Genomic DNA, 18,456 nt, shown 5'->3' on the forward strand with positions numbered 1-18,456 from the left:
AATGAATATTTAAAATTCACATATTATACATAATATATTTAGTGCCGAAGATTATCGTAGAATGCACGGTGGTCTTTAGGGATAACGGCTTTTAGTACCTGGAGGTGTTTGAATTTCACGTCTGTGATCTTCAAGGTCTCTGTGTAAAGAGGTCCTGGTTTTTCAGCGGCTACCTCTGCATGCCTTCTTCCCCGAGGAATATCCTTCCAGTTCTCATCAAATGTCAACTTGAAGGATATGTTCCGATCAGGCGTATACCTGAGACAACGAATGTCCACCACCTTCCGTGCTGGTCTTTGGGCGCCCTTGGCAGAGACATAGCTTTGCTCTGACTCCCTGAGAAATTTCCGTTTGTTTCTCTGCCAATTTTCAACACCTTTTTTCCCTGGTTTTTGAGTCAGGGTAGAGAATTCTTCATCTGCGGGGACAGCTCCTGCAGGTGGCTCGGGTAGGCAGGAGATTGTTAGCACCCCGCTGCCCGTGCTAGCAACTGATACCGGGAGGTCGTTGACTGAGTCCACAGGGCCAGCGTCTGATGCTAGAAGGGCGTCGACTGTGTCAGTAGATGATGCTGAGGGAACGTCGACTATGTCGGTAGATGATGCTGAGGGAACGTCGACTGTGTCGACAGATGATGCTGAGGGAATTTCGACTGTGTCAGTAGATGATGCTGAGGGAACGTCGACTGTGTCGGTAGATGATGCTGAGGGAACGTCGACTGTGTCGGTAGATGATGCTGAGGGAACGTCGACTGTGTCGGTAGATGATGCTGAGGGAACGTCGACTGTGTCAGTAGATGATGCTGAGGGAACGTCGACTGTGACGGTAGATGATGCTGAGGGAGCGTCGATTGTGTCGACAGATGATGCTGAGGGAATTTCGACTGTGTCAGTAGATGATGCTGAGGGAACGTCGACTGTGTCGGTAGATGATGCTGAGGGAACGTCGACTGTGTCGGTAGATGATGCTGAGGGAACGTCGACTGTGTCGGTAGATGATGCTGAGGGAATTTCGACTGTGTCCGTAGATGATGCTGAGGGAACGTCGACTGTGTCGGTAGATGATGCTGAGGGGATGTCGGTTGTGTTGATACTGGCAACAACTGGAGCTGGAGTAACATCAGCTGTGACAGCAATATGATCAACTGAAACTACAGTGACGTCAGACTGCAACGTAACATCCAGAGAACTCGTTGGGACTGAAAGGGCAGGACAAGAAGCCCGCCCCTGAAGCTCTCCAAGAGTGGTTGAAGTTGGTTCATGTTGGTCAAATGTGGTCACCGACGAATTTCTGCGTGGTGTTGAACAAGTATCCAGTGAAAAATTTGACGCATGACATAGAAATATCTAATTCTGAGGTATCGTTCAAGAAAACATTGTCCACTATGTCTTCGATGGCACTTTCTGATACTTCATTAAATGGCAATATTTTGGGGGGGAAATTCTTGTCTTGACGATGAGCACATTTTTCAGATCTCGAAAGTGACAACTGGACCAAACATTGGCCCCTGCTGAAGAGAAATATGTTTTGTGAAGAATGAAACAAATGCACGTTCGCTTAACAAATACAGTAATATAAAATTTACAAGACACAAAAAAGAATTTGGTCTCCAAAACTATTAATGGTCATACAAACCAGTATTATGTAACACCACATTGAGCAAAGTGTGTCGATTTATTGGTTACGAGGGAGAACAAAATTTGGAATTCTAACACGTTTAGGTGTTAACCTGTGATTAGTGTGCGCGGGCATTAAGGCTGTTTTCCATGTCCAAATATGAATATAGATTTAATGCGGTATGGCATGTTTGATGTGCTGCTCTTTGCATTTTATCAATATTTACTTTGTTGTAGTTAAGGAAAGAGGCTGCAGTTCAGTTGGAAGTGTGAAAAACATTATTCGTACTTAAGAAGACGTGAAGGAAGGCTTTTTCCATACATGGGCATAGACCTTCCGATGTTTAATGGGGCATGGCATTTTAATTTGACTGTTTGTTGATCTTCTGCTTGAATTGTGAAACACCTTTTTGGTACTTAATGCGTTCTTTCTTCTTGGGCAATGTTCTGGGCTTTCCAGCGAAAAGTAGCCTACCTTCTTTGTTCTCGACCCACTATGCAAAAAAGGGGCCAAACGCAAGCAGCACGGTTGCGTAAGATGGACTGTCCGGCATGACACTATTGTTAGGCCCACTGATATTACCCAACAAGCGACACGGCGCGACGCCTGATCGCGCTGGGCCGCCGGGCACAAAGCAATTATGTGCCTCGCTGGTGTTTACAGGTTTTTTGCCCGACGGCTTTCACGCAGTTGGAGATAGGGGTTTTTTTCATTTGTGTTTTAATGTACTTATTTTTCACTTGTGTCAAATATTGTTTGACTGGGACATACTGTATGTTATACAGAATCATATAAGCAAAAACAGTGGATTTTGAACATTTTGTCGCTTACAGGGTTGGTGCATGATGGCAACGATATGCACCTACAAACTCACAACGATCTGCAGCTTGGATGGATTCTGTCTAATCGAAATATGATGAAAATAGAAATGCTTTTAGTTTCTTCTTAAAAATTTCTAGATTTTCTGCTTCTCTGATAGTTTTTGGAAGCCTATTCCAAACAAGTGGGGCAAAATATGAAAAAGAGCGTTGGCCATATGATTTGTAATTTATTTTAGGCTTAACAAGGGTTGTTTTGTCACTTGATGATCTGAGCGTTCTAGGAGGCACATAGGGTGTTAAAAACTGTTTTAGATAGTCCGGTGATAAATCATGTAAGCACTTGTAGCAAGTTAAACAGATTTTATATATGATACGCTCTTTCACCGGGAGCCAGTGTAATTCTTTAAAAAAAGGAGTCACATGATCATGCTTTAGTTTCTTAGTCATTATTTTGGCAGCAATATTTTGTACTCTTTGCAGTTGTTGTAACTGTTCATCAGGTACACCAGCCAGTAAGGAATTGCAATAATCAATCCTTGACAATATAAGTGATGTTATTAAAGTTTTGTTGACACCAACAGATAGATATTTTCTAATGCTCCCTATTTTCTTCAGTGGGAGATATAGATTTTTACAAAAATTGGATACATGGGATTTCATTGACATATCTTGATCGAGCACTACACCTAAATTTTTTTATTTTAGTTTGGGCTGATATTTCGTGGCCATTGATGTTTATTCTGATATTGTCGATTTCATTGCATGCGCTGCTACGAAGAAATAATTATGATTGGGGGGGGGGGGGGGGGGTTAATATGCTAGTATTAAAGGGTTTTTGTCTTGTTTTCCTTTGTTGTCTATGTGTCTATGAGCCAGTTATCAATGTCACAAGTACCCTTTGTCCCAATCCTCACCACAGCTTTGTTCATGTTCAGTGTAATGTTTCTGATTTATCTCACAGACCAAAACGGCCTCCTCCATCACTGGCCGAGTTCCAGGAGGTGGAGTCTGATGCCGGCCTCATGCGACAGCTCATACAGGGACACAATAGGTGAGATTATGGCCCATTTGTAGTCTGTTCCCTCTATTCTTTAGTTATTGCATAAATCAGGGTTCCTGCGGCCTTCTTGAATTTAAGGAGTCCTTGAAAACTTCTTGAATTTCGCCGGATCGAACATGAACAAAATTATTGTCGGATTGCTCTTGAAGTGCCGTTGAAAACAGCATGAATTTCTTTACCGATTGTACAAATTGAATTTGGTGGGGAGTTCATGGCAGGAACCCTGAGTGTTTCAAACTGTTAGCCCCACAGAATTTCTTTTGAGTCCCCTACTACTGCTGTGGCTGTTTCAAGGGGATTACTTCTAGGGACTCGGTGGACTTCAGTTAGATTTCCCCCCCCCCCCAACACAATCGAATTATGTTGGGTAAATTATCTAAATGCATCTCTCAAACTTTAAAAAGTGCCTGACTTTTGCTGATCCATGGAAAGTACAGCAGCGTCAGTTAAACTCATTTTGGGCCTAATTTAAAAAAAATTTTGGCAGTTGAAACTGTTTGGACATAAAATTGATTTGTAACCTCGCAACTCATTTTGAGGGTGTGGAAGTAAAACAGCTTTCACAGATGGTGTAGTAAACGTTGTAGTGGCTGTTAATCATTAGAAAGGTAATTTAATGTTGATGTTCACAGATTTACAAAAGCAGTTGAATGGAAATAATGAAAAAAACTTTGGACCCTGTTCAAATTGTTGATATATGTCGAGGGTTACGTCCAAATGTATTCTTGGGATGTTATAAATTTAGCAGGGATATGTTCGAGAAGAATTCTAGAGGAAACAGGAGACAGGACAAGTTATTTTGTTTATTCAGTCAAACCTGTCCAACATTGTCACTCAAGGTCACAAATAAAAGTGACTGTTAAAGCAGGTGCCCGTGATGGACAGGGTTTCAGTTATGGTCACTTACTTGACTTGACTAAGTCAACAATGGTTAAAATCTGAAATCTTAAAATTTTATATTTCCATTTTCATGTCCCTCAAAATTGTTATCTATATAATTGTGTACCTGTGGATGGTTGTTTTCTATAGCTGAAAAAACTACGGAACGTAGAACCATGAAAAAATTACTGAAGGTAGTTCAAAGACCAAGCTAAGTTTTTATCATTTCAGTAAGTGCTTGCATTCGCCTAAAAAATTTAGAAAAATAGAAAACACTATCGGCCTTTACAAATTTCCCGTTTGTCATTTCAATGCGTTGTTCAAAACCTATTTCGTTTTCCATGATATGAAAGCTGCTCTTCTGCGGGAAATCAACAAATCTTCTTTGGGCACCTACAACAGTTGAGATGTTGCGGATCGCTTACAGAGAGTTGCTTTTGTGTGGAGTCTGAAGTCACAGTAGTTTAATTTTCAGTTTTTCATTAGTTTCGTTTAGATCTAATCTTGGCTAAGACGCGATTGTAAACGAGGTAGGCTTCCGGTCACAAGCAGTTCGCACCGTCCCACAATGACTTGATGATCGATTCTTTTGAGTCCGTTCATCGAACGGGGTACCCCTCTAGTCTATTCTAATAGCTTCTTTAATTGATGGAGCATTATTCAATCTGAGGGCAAGTTGGCGGAAAGCTGAAGTAGCAAGTGACTGCTTTGAGCGGGTTTGGACTGGTAAAATGTTTTGGAAAAAACACAAGGGTGTTGTTACGGAACACTGAATGTACAACTATTCAGATAGATATCTTAATGTAATATAAAGACGAACTCCTACCTTTTCAACAACACGAAAAATTACTTTTATTTTGTTTGAAACAAGAGTAGGTTGATTTTCCGTACTGTGACTTGACGTTGGTTCTGTCCCTCTCTCGTGAATGACTATTAGTGACTGACGTTGGCTCGATGCTCACTCGAGCCTCTCTTTCTCGTGACTGACCATTTCTCGTGACAGGCGTTTCTCGTGCAAAATAACTCATAATTAACCTCCCCTTATCAGCAGGTTGCGAGAAAGGTTTTTAATGTAAGAAAGGGGCCAAGTATCTATAACAGGTGTCACGGAACACTGGCCTTTACTATGACTTCTGGTTGCTGTTGAAAGGGGACTGCTGAGGCAGGTGCTACTTTATTTTCTTTCTTTAAGGCTATGTGATGGTGAACGTTCGCTTTGGTTGGATTGTTTTTGTTTTGGTTGTTGCCACTTGTCTGTACGATTACACCCACGCGTGGCGTCAAGCTTGACAGTATGAATTAATTGTGTAATGTGTCATCTACTTAATATTTCATAGCGAGCATTGTTTGCTCAGAATTTCCACCGCTTTTCTTGTAATTCAGGAAGATTTACGTTTTTACACATGCTCAAAGGTAACAGCTAAATAATGTGCTCAAGGATGCTCTTGGAAGCTTTTACTCCACGCTGACTTCTTTTGAAAGGAGACAACTGCCACCCTGACGCTTTGTTGTTCTTGTTACAGGTTGTACTTCCACACGGTCACCTGCCAGCCAGTTCGGCCTCAGGAACTGGACAATGAAGGACAAGAAGAGAGTCACCCAGGATGGCTGAAGGAGAAGACAGTCATGGTCAGTTGGTCAAGCATCGCGTGTGTCTTGTGAACTTGCCTGACTCAGGGAAAGAGCCAAGTAGCTCTTGACGAGTCATATTGTAGCTCTACTATGTGTGGAAGGAGGGTGGGGGGGGGGGGTCCTGTGCTTGTGCGTGGGGGATGAGGATGATATGATTCTCGGTGGGTGGTTGGCGGGTGCTCTGGTGTGGTCTGCTCCTTTTTTCCTGTCAAACATCTATCGTTCTTATCTCCCCTCCTCCTTTTTTATATTTGTTACTCTCTTGTAACACCTAATCTTCTGGCGCTCATATGACCTTAAGCAGTTGCGAGCGCCAAAAACCTCTACTAAAACTAACTGATGTGGTTCTTCAGAAGCCTCCAGAGAGATTTACTGTCTACCAAAGTTCTGAACCATTTTCCATTGAGCATACCATCCTTGGAACATCTGTGTTTAGAACTTGAATTTTGTAGTATCTGACTTCATCACATGCACAGAGCTTACTTGTATTTTTTGGTGTTTATTTAGTGGAAAAATCAAATGCAGACCTGAATAACTCAAGCAAGTTTGTTTTGTTACTGACTAAACTGTTAAATTTGGCAGGAATGAAACCTGGGAAACATTGTAGTGAAAATGAAGTCTGTTTAAAAAGGGTTAAAAAACACCTCATGCCTTTCATAGTAATTTTAAGTTTTTGTTTAGATTTAAAATGGTCATACAAACAAAAGTATGGTTCCTGTTGAAAATCTCCAGAAAACACAACATAAAAATGAGAAATAGTAGAAATTATAGGTGTGTACTTTGAAGTTATCTGGCAATAAATGTTCAAAAACACCTTTGGAATCCTGGCAGCAAGGGTTAAGTTGGGAATGTAATCCCCAACAGTCAGTGGGTAAAATAAGATATAGTTTTGCTGAAGCGTGTTGCATGGCTTTATGAACATGTTTTCCTAAATACTTATGTTCCTTTTTCATGTTATCTTTGCTCAAGAAAATTAGTTTCACCATATCTGCACCGCCATTGAGATTTATTGCAAGCTTCTGAGAATGTTGTCTTTCTTTAAAGTGAATAAGATTTTGTTAAGTTTCAGTAATTATGGTTTGGCTCCATGTCATACTTTTCTATCCTTTCCTGTAGCTTTTATGTCTTCGTCTAATAAACTTGTTTACATTTCAGATGATTGATGAGTTCACAGATGTTAATGAAGGAGAAAAGGAACTTATGAAAATGTGGAATTTACACGTCATGAAGAAAGAGTGAGTTGATAGTTTTTGTTACATCTGGGGGGGGGGGGGTTCGAAAAAGTTGATATGGCAACCAGCTTTCTGTCTTAATCAGTTTTGTGATCAGACCTGCATGTTTGCAGACAATCGTCTGAAATCTGACAATCGCGACCCGGCCGATGCTATCGCTAGGCCCACCTGTATCAGTCAATGTGCGAAGTGCAAGGCCTGGCCGACTGCCAGCGCCCCCTTTTTCTCCCGTCGGCTTTGTCGGCACTTTTCGTTTTTGTGCCGACGTCGGCGTTTCCGACATAATTGTCGGAACCCGAGTAGAAATGGGAATACGAAAAAAGACGACGACCTAAATTATCTACTTTCAGTTTCGTGCTCGAGCGGCCATTTTGAATTTCGTTTGTTGACAAATTCAATCGTTGAGATCGTGTGGATTCATTCACTCACTTGACTTGTTCTAATAGAATCTAGATTTATATAGATCATTATAGACCTCAATGGAGGATTCATATTCCAATTCTATTGTGTCAAACCCTATCGTAGTCATAGGTTGTGCTGTAATATTAATGTTGGTAAAAAGCATTTCATCAGGTGCGTGAATTATTTAGAATCTATACTCAGCTGAGTCCCTCTTTTCGGAATCGGATGCGGATTTCTAGTTCAAGGCCTATTCCTATTCACTTGTTCTACAAGATATCGATCTAAATTTATTTAGATTACTAGATCTAGATCTGTATATGGTATGGAGGATTCATACTCCAATTCTATTGTGTTATTGTATCAAACCCTATTATAATATATAATAGCAATGTAGATCTAGGCCATATTATGCATGCTCTTTGTTTTGGAGTGGGTTTTTTTCATTTTGGACTTGTGCTGGCCTTTTTACATGAGGCCCGTTGCAGGTTCTTTTTTGGGGTAGGGTTAGGTCTCTTCTTTATTGTGTTTGTTGGGGTGGTCGCTCGTTACTCGGAAAAGTCCTTCCTTATGACACCCACAAAATTTAAGCTCTTATTATGGGGGGGGGGCGCAAAATTTTCAGACAATCTGGTTGAGGCTCACATGCAGGTCTATGTGATCCTTTCCTTATATCACTGCATGAGCCACTCTCTTACTTAGGGAGGTCATCCCTGCCTGTCTCCCCCTATCATTCCCTGTTCTCCTTTCTTTGCATGTCCTTTCTCTCCTCTCCTTGTTCTCCCGTCAATCATAACATCAACCCTGACCTTTCCTCTTTTATTGATCTCCCTGCCTGTTCTTCCTTCATCCCCTCATCCTTCACGGCGCACCAGCAGTGGAAATTTAGTTGCCGCTGTGGACTCCCCGCTGAGCGCCTTATCACGTCGGGGTCACGGGGGTCAGCTCCCTGTAGCCGCTCTGTCTGGGCTGACTTAATTTTTGGTACTTTTCAACGTACAGTTTTACGGGTATCCTTGTATTTATGGTAATTATCATTTAATGGGCCCAGAGCACGCATTTCTGCTCTTGAGACCAAAACAACAGACATTGTAACTTGTCTGGTTATTTTGTTGGACGTGCTGAAGTCGGCAATGCTAAATTGTAAAATTTTTTGTGCAAGTGTGAATGAAAAAAATCAATATAAAATAAAAAGCATGACAAAAACTGTCTAACTTTTGAAACATGAACGACATAGCATTGGTGCTGATGCTCATAAAAGATGGTATGTGCGCGTATAATAGGAAGCTGTAATTTTACTACTTTATCCATCTGGCACACCCTAATTACCCTAATGTCTCTCTATGAAAAAGTGCAAACCGATTTTAGTGCCAGAATACATCTACAACAATGTAATACACGGACATTAGGCTATCAGTTACACTCCTTTAATTATTCCATATTTTTCTTAAAACGCTAGATCTAGGTTTTGTAAGTTGACTGAATAACAGGGATGACTTCTCGTGATTGTATTATAAGAATAATTTCTAGTTTTCCAGTGACACTGAATCAGCACCAGGCTTTTCCAGCTTTTATTTTCGTTTCTATACCATTTGCAATAACTGTCAATGTTCTGATTTCTTTACATTCATAAGTGTCCGCGCATATGTCCGACACAAAAACTAAGAATGAATGTTAATTGTCATTATTTTTATTCCATACCATGTATTAACACACTTTTGAGTTTAAAAAAAATCTCATAATATATCTTTCTTAGTTGTTTGCAGGCTGCCACAGACACAGCATGATTCATGAACAAACGCAGAATAACTTTCTCTTGTTTAATGGTAGAACAAGAGCTAACGCTGAGTGTCTTTAGTTAAACAGGGCTTCCAGTCTTCTGCAATTTTGCGGATTTTCGCAAATTAGCCGAATTCTGCAAATGGAAAAATTTCCGTGAAAATTTGTGCCAAAAAAATATTTTTAAAAAATGCGAAATAAAAAATTTCCTTTATTACCAATAGTCAACAATAGCCAACCCATACCTGAAGTGCTTTTATTTGAAAGTGTAGACAGTGTCTTCTACTTTCACTTTCTAAAGCTCAAGAAGCAGAGCACCAGCTCTGTGAACAAGAGGAAGAAATGACGATTGTGGTTCAATAGATCTTGGGCCTTCCAAGAAAAGAAAACTCTAAAGAGAGCTTGATTTTTTTACACCAGACTTGTTTATTTGTAAGTATTGTTGTGGATTTAAGTTGAATATAAGCTGTCAAATTATTCAGATCTAGATCTAGAATCTAGACTAGATTTAGATCTAGATCTAGATCAAGTCAAGCTGTTATATATAAAAAAAACAACTTATTATAGGTTAAGGATTCTACACCTTATGATGATTATGATGCAAACCAACACAAGCAGAAAAAAGTTGAACATTTTCTGTCAAGTTTTATAGATCTAGATCTAGTTGTGGATGTACAGTATCTGTACCAGGGTTGGTGATTTTTTAAATGAAAATTTTAAAAATCGATTTTTAAAATTTAAATCAAGATTAAAATTTTTTTTTTTAAATGTCAACACAGTTTGGGATTTTTGGTGGCTAAAAGTATCTTTATTTTAACTAATTATTAATTTAAGCAACTGCAATTTTAGAAAGCCTTAATCTGCTATATATATATAAGTGAATTATGGCTACAGACAATTTAAAATGAAGAAAATGTCAGTTTAAAAGGGAGGGGGGGGGGGGGGGGGGGTAATTATGCATAGATAAACTTGCATTTTATTAGTGTGTGTGTGTGTGTGCGCGCTTGTGTTTGTCTGAAAAGAAAAAGAAAATGTTAATTTCAATTATGAAAAAAAAGTAAATTGAATACTGTATTTTTTTTTACTACTTACAGTGACAGGGGGGAAAGCAGACTTTTAAGCATGATAATTTTAGTCTACTAAACCTTATATCTGTTTTATAAAACCAAGGAAAGGAATTCTGAATGTTTAAAGATGTAAAAACAGAATACATTTTTTAAAGTGATTTAAATCACTGAGTGTTATTTTTAAAATCAAGTTGATTTAAATTTTTAAAAAATCAACTGATTTAAATCGACCTGATTTAAATCAACCCAACCCTGGTTTTCAATTATGAAAAAAAAAGTAAATTGAGAACTCTATTACAATAAATAGGGCGGAAAGCAGACTTTTAACTCACTTGCGTCTGGGCCCTTTCACCAGCCACAAGCGTTGAAGACTGGCGTTTTGGGGGGTATTTCAATAAATCACCACAACTCTCAGAATTACCCTATTGTATTCATTTTTTGACACAGTAAAGTAACATTCAAGCTTAATCTAATACAAAAAACCAAAGTTGTCTAAGTCTAATACTTTAATTTGTATGATTTTTTAAAAATTGGCATGAATTTGATTTTCGAAAAATTTCCAGAGACGTGACAAGTAGAATGAAATTCACTGCAACAACAAAAATAAAAGTTCAAAGTGTTCTGGTTTGATTTGTATACATGTGCGAGTGTTTGGTGAAAATATAAAAGCTGGTCTGTGCATTGATTCAGACCCATACACTGAATTACATGAGACAGATGTACGGCACGACGTTGTGATTTCGTTGCGCGAAAAACAACACCGGTACTAGTGCTAGATCTAGCCCTAGAACTACGACTCGGGCCGTGTTCGGGTACATATCCAGGATCTTAACTATTAGACACATCATATTCTGAGACACTAGAACTAATAAAACGCACAGAAGTATAGAAAACGGCGAAATTATGTGATTCTTGTTCATGCGACTTCTTCGACCGTTACTACGACGCGACTGTCGGATTACTATGAGCTGTATAGAAAAAAACAAAGCGCGAGTTCCGGTCTGTTCAACCCCAGTTGGGGTCACTGTCCTTCACCTTCAATAACTTAAAAACTACCGGCCCCAGAGATACGAAACGAAGTCTAAGTAGCTCAGGCTTGGCCAAACAAGGGTACGAGGCGGGTCTCGCGATCCGTGCGTGATTTGTAGAGCGAAAAAAAAATTCCAAAGTTGGTCACGCAGGGCTTGTGAGACCCGACGCGAGCGTCATGGCGGGGGTCACGCAACTGTTGTGTGACCCGTCTGAAGTGAGTTAAGCATGATTATATTAGTCTACTAAACCTTATATATCTGTTATAAAACCAAGGAAAGGAATTCTGAATGTTTAAATGTCATGTAAAAACTGAATACATTTAAAAAAAAGTGATTTATATCACTGATTTTTATTTAAAAAATCAACTGATTTAAATCAACCCAACCCTGTTTCTCATACATTTTCCATGTATGCCAATCTTGTCTTTTAGCTTACTTCTGCAATAAACTTTGACCTGATTTAAATCAACCCAGCTCTCATTTCAATTATCGAAAAAAAAAGTAAATTGAATACTGTATTATTTTACAGTGGAAGGGCAGACTTTTAAGCATGATTATATTAGTCTACTAAACCTTATCTGTTTTATGAAACCAAGGAAAGGAATTCTGAATGTTGAAATAATGTAAAAACTGAATAAAAATAATTTTAAAAATCAAGTTGATTTAAATTTAAAAAATCAACTGATTTAAATCAACCCAACCCTGATCTGTACAAGGGAGAAAGCCTTGTTTTGTATTTGGAAATATATGGATTAACACACAAGCAGAAAATTATGTAGGCCTATGCAAGGTATGTTTTTTTTTTCTCACTTATTTTCTTGTTAAATTTAGGCTTGAATAGCCAGAAATGGTATACTTAGGATGCCCTGAAACCAAAAATTCTCAAACACAATGGGGACACTGCCGCCCCCCCCCTTCAATCCCCTGCCAGAGCTCTGCCCTGGACTCCAAAAAATGACATCAGCTGCTGGAAGCTCTGGTTAAAAAATGCAGATGTGCATCTTTCTTCTCTTATAACTTGACTATTGCTACTCGCGCAGATTTAAGATTTCTCATGGTAAAAGACATGGTATTCGTAGTCAGTTTAACACAGATTTGGGAGAGATCTGTGGTGCCTTTTTAAAATAAACAATAATTTATTCATAAGTATGTAACTAAAATAGGACAAATTGGGTACTCTACAAACACTTATCTAGAACAAAGACTAAGGCACAGAAATTAACCTTACTATGCGCGTATAATGGTTTGCTGTGTTGAATGGGGAAGAAGTTATATCGTTTCAAACGTAGACAAAAATGTGAACTTTCTAACCGACACAGGCAAAAGTCGATCAGGGCTCATTAACCCCGTGACTCCAAACCGGAGAGCTCCGGCGGGCTGCTGAGTCACGCTAACTAAAGGTAACAGAATCGGGCGAAAAGTGGCATCGTGCCCTGCCTTTCCTTCCTCCATTGCTTGTTTTCCGTGTATTTCCTGCTCTCCTATCTGTCCTCCCTCTCCATTCCTTCTTCTTCCTATCTGTTCTCCCCCTATTCTGTGGTCATTAAAAAAATTACAGGGTATGCTGTTTTTACAATTTTAAAGGAGAGCCAAAAAAAAACCTGAAAGCTATCTTCAGTAAAATAACATGTAAGATGATGAGGCAATTATTTTTTACATTTTATTCATATAAATATTGACTTTGGATGTTTGCAAAGAGGTTGGGGGTTTTTTTTTTGGTTACTATTAAGTTTTTTGGCTCTCCTGTAAAATTGCTAAAACTGCATGTACTATATTTTGTAAAAATGACTGCAGTATTCCCTGTGCCTTCTGAAACCAGCTGCTGCATATACAACCCCAGTTGATCTGTAAACGTGTCATGTATATTTTGTACTTCTTCTATTTCAGTTTGTATGTCTTTAGGCCTAAGAAATGAAATAAATTTGGCAGAAAGAGTGCAGTTAGTGGTCTTTATTCTCACACACTTTCCGATTACCTTCCTCCCAACAGATACATTGGGGATTGTATGGTACCGAGAGCATGCCACACATTTGTTGAGGAACAAGGGGCGCAAGTTGTACAGAAAAATCTATGCCGCAACTTCCTCCTTCACTTGGTCAACCTGAATGACTTTGGCCTGATTCGGCCAGAGATCGTGCAGAACACGTTTGCCATGCTTGAGCATGTTCGACACCAGATTTCCTCACAGGCCAAAAAGTCTTGATGATTGCCCCAGCCCTACCTATGGCAACGTCTAGGATTTTCTTCACAATGGCAGTCAAACATCTCCCCTCTACTCCCCACCCTCATTCCCGATGGAGTGCGGATCCTGAAAAAAAAAAATTGCTGTTGCAAGGATCGCTCCTTCCTCCCCTCGCTGGTGTGCTCCTCTTGGCCAATGGTCAGGGACCAGCCCTTGCATACTGCGGTATCATAACTGAGAGCATCTCATTTTGGCTCATTTAGCTCTTTGAACAAAATTTTCCTTTACATTGTGCAGGAATTAATTGAAGTTATGATGTGATGTTCCTTTACTTTCTTCGTAATTTGTCCAGTGTTTGAATGACTTTATTACTGACCACGTCGTAGCATTTGTTTTTTGTAAGTTTGATTGGATTGCTAAAGACCATGGTTTTAGGCTTACATGCTTCAATTGGAAAGTGAAATTCTCTCAATTTGAAGCAATAGGCATGATAAGATGCCTTTATTTCTCTCAGTTGTCTGGCACACGACTGCACAAAGCACAAGTTTTGTGGTAGTTGTGTCCGAAGAGTAGCTCTCAGCTGGTCCAAGAATAGCACAGTGTCAGAAAAATGCATTTGTTTCTGCAGTAACCTGCATGACAGAACAGTTGTTACTGCTAGGGGTCTTTCACTGGTTATTGAAGGATACAGGACTGTTAGTCCTAATTTTTTAGTATTCCCTCACCACCACCACCACAAGGACTTTAAGATGAAAATATAATGGCCACGGTCTTGAGGGCATACTCCAATGTTGGATATTAGTGTGTCTGAGTATGTCTTTCTTTTTTTGCTCTCATCAGTGATGGTAAGCGTGTCTGATTGCTGCATTTAATCTTCATTTGTAGCAAGGAATGCTGCGTAGACAATGCAATGCACATTATATTATGTTTATTATCTTTTGTTGCCAATGATAATGATGGTGATAGATTACTGATTGTTTGTGTACAGATTCAAATACGACGTAGCAGTGGTTGTTGTGTTTAGTGGAGTTGGAACATCAGGCCATTGTCTTGTATAACCAGACTAGTCCTTTGTACTGTGTACATGTGTAAATTTATTCGTCGTCTTCGGCACAACTTCAGTGTCAAAATCTCTTGCTAAACTGAAGCATCTTTAGTTGAGAGAATGTGGGTCCAACTTTGTCCTGGAAATGCTCTGTGAATGAAAGAATGGAAGCGTTGAAAGTTTTTTTTGTGTTTTTACTTTTTAGCCAGTTTTGTTCATTACGAATACTAGAAACATTTCTAAGAGCTGCGGACAATGAATGAAGTGTAACTTGCTCGTTCTTGGTTCTCCCCAGTCTCTTTTCAATGTTTTGAGAACATCAGGGAAAAGCGGTGTGTATTTTGTTGGATTCTGACAATTGTTTTCTTTCATAATCGTAAATCACTTGAACGCTGTGCACTTATTTGTTCACATTATAGTAAATTTGTGATTTAAAGATTGCGGTAAGCTCTTCAAATTTTGATGACTTGGGGTGATTGTGAAACGAGAGTGATGAAAGACCTATAAGAACAATTAGTTGATGGTTTCCCTTTGTAACCACACTACCTCGTTTGATGTCAACCTACATGCAGTGCCAGTGTGGATTGTTGCAGTTCTCCAATATCAAACTGTGGCTCCGTGAAGAAGAATAGCTTCAAAATGGCAGCACTTCAGTATGTCATATCACCATCAGTACCGGTGCTCAAGATAACCTTTGTCGGCAGCACAGACCAGACCAGAACTTTCCATCGCCACTTTCCTTCTGGGTCTCAATTCGTAAAGAGTGAAGCCGAGTTTGCACTGAGATACATCAGGCATTCAACTGGCAAGAGACTTACCTTTTCATGTTTTCATGAATGCAACAATCTGCCAAAGCCCCACGGGCAAGTTTTCGTCAACTGATTCAGTATTTTATGGATGGGTATACTGTTGTACTTCCAGATCAGCATTAAGTGCCCGGTATACGTCTGACCTCAAAAATGCCTAATCACAAGACCAGTGTACCTGAGACTTCTCACTTAACCTGTTTCATGCTTAATTCAGGTTATACTTACCATTCCTGTTTTTAAAAAAAAGTGTTTTTAAAAAAATGATGCCTTTGTCTTGAGAGTGCAGTTTTTTTGTTTTTCTCATTGTCAGTTTGAATGTTCAGCAGGTGTTTCTGTTGTCTCCAAGTGTAAGTTTCTGAATTTTAGTAGGAGCAAGGTACAGATGCAGAAGATTACATGTAAAACTTGTGTTCACATGTTGTTGCTATCTTTTTATGTGACCTCAAGAACTTATCTTATAGGTCTTCGATGAACTGTAGAACATATTGATATAGTTTGTACCGTGTGGCATTGCATGAGTGGTGAAATATTTGAATATTGTTTTCTATCTCACCAAATTTTTAGTATTGTTGCCTTAGTCTTCAGTTTGATGTAGGGCAGACACCTTATCAGAATTGGCATATTATGTTCTTGATGATAGAATTAAAGTTACTAGGCAAGATTCTTATCTCTGCAAATTTTTGTTTTTTGAATAGGTGGGTCATCAACTCTTTGCATTCTCACACATTCATGTGAAGTCACTATGGTGTGTTGTACTTTTCTTATTTTCTTCTCTTTGAAAACATTTTTGGCGTAATGCAATATAATTTATATGTACAGCTGTCAGTTGTTTTCTCCCCCCCTGGTGCCTATATGATGTTGTGATGGAGACTTCCTGAAATGACAATTTCAAACTGTGTGTGTGTATTTCTTGGATGTATGTTGAGGGTCTGGTGGCTGAACTTAGAACATCACGAATGAAAGATTTTTGTTTTTCAGGTTGATGTTTATTTGGTCGTGGATTTCGTTTTTTGCTGCTCCATAAATAATTTAAGTACATTTTTGATCTTGAGGATTTTTATCAAGAGAATGCTGGACTTGATGTATATTTTACATATGTATAGAAATTTATCTGTGGGTTGGCTGTTCGTGTTTTTTGACAGGGTCATGTTCAAAATGTAAAAATTGGAAAATCAATTGCATTGTGAAAGGTGTTGAAGTTTGATTGTAAGAGTTAAAAGTGTTTGTGTTACAATTTCTACAGTTATGAATAATTCTTCGTGCATTTCTCCAGACTAGTACTAGTACTACTATTAATATGTTTTTGTCCAACCTTAGGGACCAAGATTTATCTGTAATATTTGCATGCAGCAATGAAGGTGGAGAATTATTGAATGTACCTCCACTTTGCATGGCTCCCGTGACTTGTGGTGTTGTGTTTGCGCACACCTACACGTCCTTCATTTTCTTCACCTGATCGCCTCGCAATGCTGAAGAAATGGCAGGGTGGTGGTGGGAGTCTTCAGGCAGCAGATGAGTGTGTCCTACAGAATGATGTGTGGGGATGGCACTGCACTGAAATATATTTTGTTGTTATTGGGTTTTTTTTCAAAGTACAGTATAACACAGATAGGTCGAACACTGAAGACTCGAAATCACACCTCCGTTGAACTGTGCCTGCGGTCCTGTTTTTTCTTCTTTATCTATGTAAGATATCCCTCGAACTACGGATCCCTCAAACTACCATGGCTGATCCAGACGAATTCAGCTATCCGTCTTATACTGTAGTAATAACATAATAATTTCTCTCTGCCCTTTGGACCAGACACATTTTTTTTCTTCTCTTATCTTTTCTATGTCTGGTTTCATCCTTGAACAACAAACCATGATGCATTTTGCCGTCACCGAAGAACATGTGGTGTAAGTCTGTGTAGATCTATGGAATGATGTGATATTGTTTTTATGATGTCCACTGGTATAGCATTCTGTTTATGTAAATTATAATATGTTGTCACGTTGTAAGTGATAAAATAAAATGCCCCTGATTCTCGGTCATGTTGTAGTAGAATAAATTTCCGATGAACTTGACAATAGGAATGTGCGTACGGCAGACTGAATCATTTGAACATGTCTGTCTATATGGGATAAATATAGCTGATTTGCACTGTTTTCAAATGCTAAACACTGGTGTCAGAAGTTTAGTGACCAATTTCAACATGACGATTTCTTTTGGGTTCCTGTTGGAGGGAGTAGTATTGTTCAGTCTTTGCCTTAATGTGATGGGCGTTGTGCGTATAATCTCCCATATTCCGTGTAACTGTACATTTTCCCCTAGTGTAACGTTTGTAAGGATACGTTCAGTAAACCACTCTCCTTCATGGTACGAGTGATCGGTTTTGTACATTTCTGTGTTCATTATTGTCATTTCATTACTTTGAGCAATTAAATGGTCATCTTGTCTCGGTGATATGTTTTTCACAACTTTTATTGTTGCCTGCTAATATTATGTGTTTGATTTTCCAATGTTCTTGTATGATTTGATTAGTCTCTTCTCCTTTTCTTTTTTTTCTTTTTTTTTTTACTTTCAGTCTTTCTTCGTGGGTGGTTGGCGGGTGCTCTGGTGTGGTTTGCTTCTTCTTTCCTATCGAACATCTATCGTCGTTATCTCCCTTCTTTCTTTTTTATGTTTGTTACTCTCTTGTAACACCTCTAATCTTCTGGCGCTCATACAACCTTATGCAGTTGCGAGCGCTGTAAAACCTACACTAAAACAAAAAAGTCTTTCTTTTATCTTTCTTTTAAAAGTAGCAGTTTTGTGGCACTCGCAACACAATTACATGAAGGTGATGTTTAAGGGCTGAAGGCTGGAGGTGTTACAAGAAAGTAACAAACAAAAAAGTAAGAGCGATAAGGATGATACATTG

At 39.0% G+C, this 18,456-nt stretch overlaps 1 protein-coding gene across 3 annotated transcripts in view; it reads left to right on the top strand.

Annotated features, from left to right (window-relative positions):
- The window catches only part of LOC101846221 (polycomb protein suz12), a 66,499-nt gene extending 48,486 nt beyond the window's left edge, over positions 1-18,013 (top strand). For all 3 annotated transcript variants that reach the window (XM_005102037.3, XM_013084679.2, XM_013084680.2), the window contains 4 exons: positions 3,400-3,489; positions 5,901-6,006; positions 7,165-7,244; positions 13,507-18,013. In XM_005102037.3, coding sequence (XP_005102094.1) covers positions 3,400-3,489; positions 5,901-6,006; positions 7,165-7,244; positions 13,507-13,720 — 490 coding nt within the window. In that variant the 3' untranslated portion in view covers positions 13,721-18,013. The remainder of the gene's footprint in view (positions 1-3,399; positions 3,490-5,900; positions 6,007-7,164; positions 7,245-13,506) is intronic.
- Positions 18,014-18,456: the final 443 nt, after the last annotated feature.

Source organism: Aplysia californica, unplaced genomic scaffold (assembly GCF_000002075.1).
Source record: "Aplysia californica isolate F4 #8 unplaced genomic scaffold, AplCal3.0 scaffold00309, whole genome shotgun sequence".
NCBI lineage: Eukaryota > Metazoa > Mollusca > Gastropoda > Aplysiida > Aplysiidae > Aplysia > Aplysia californica.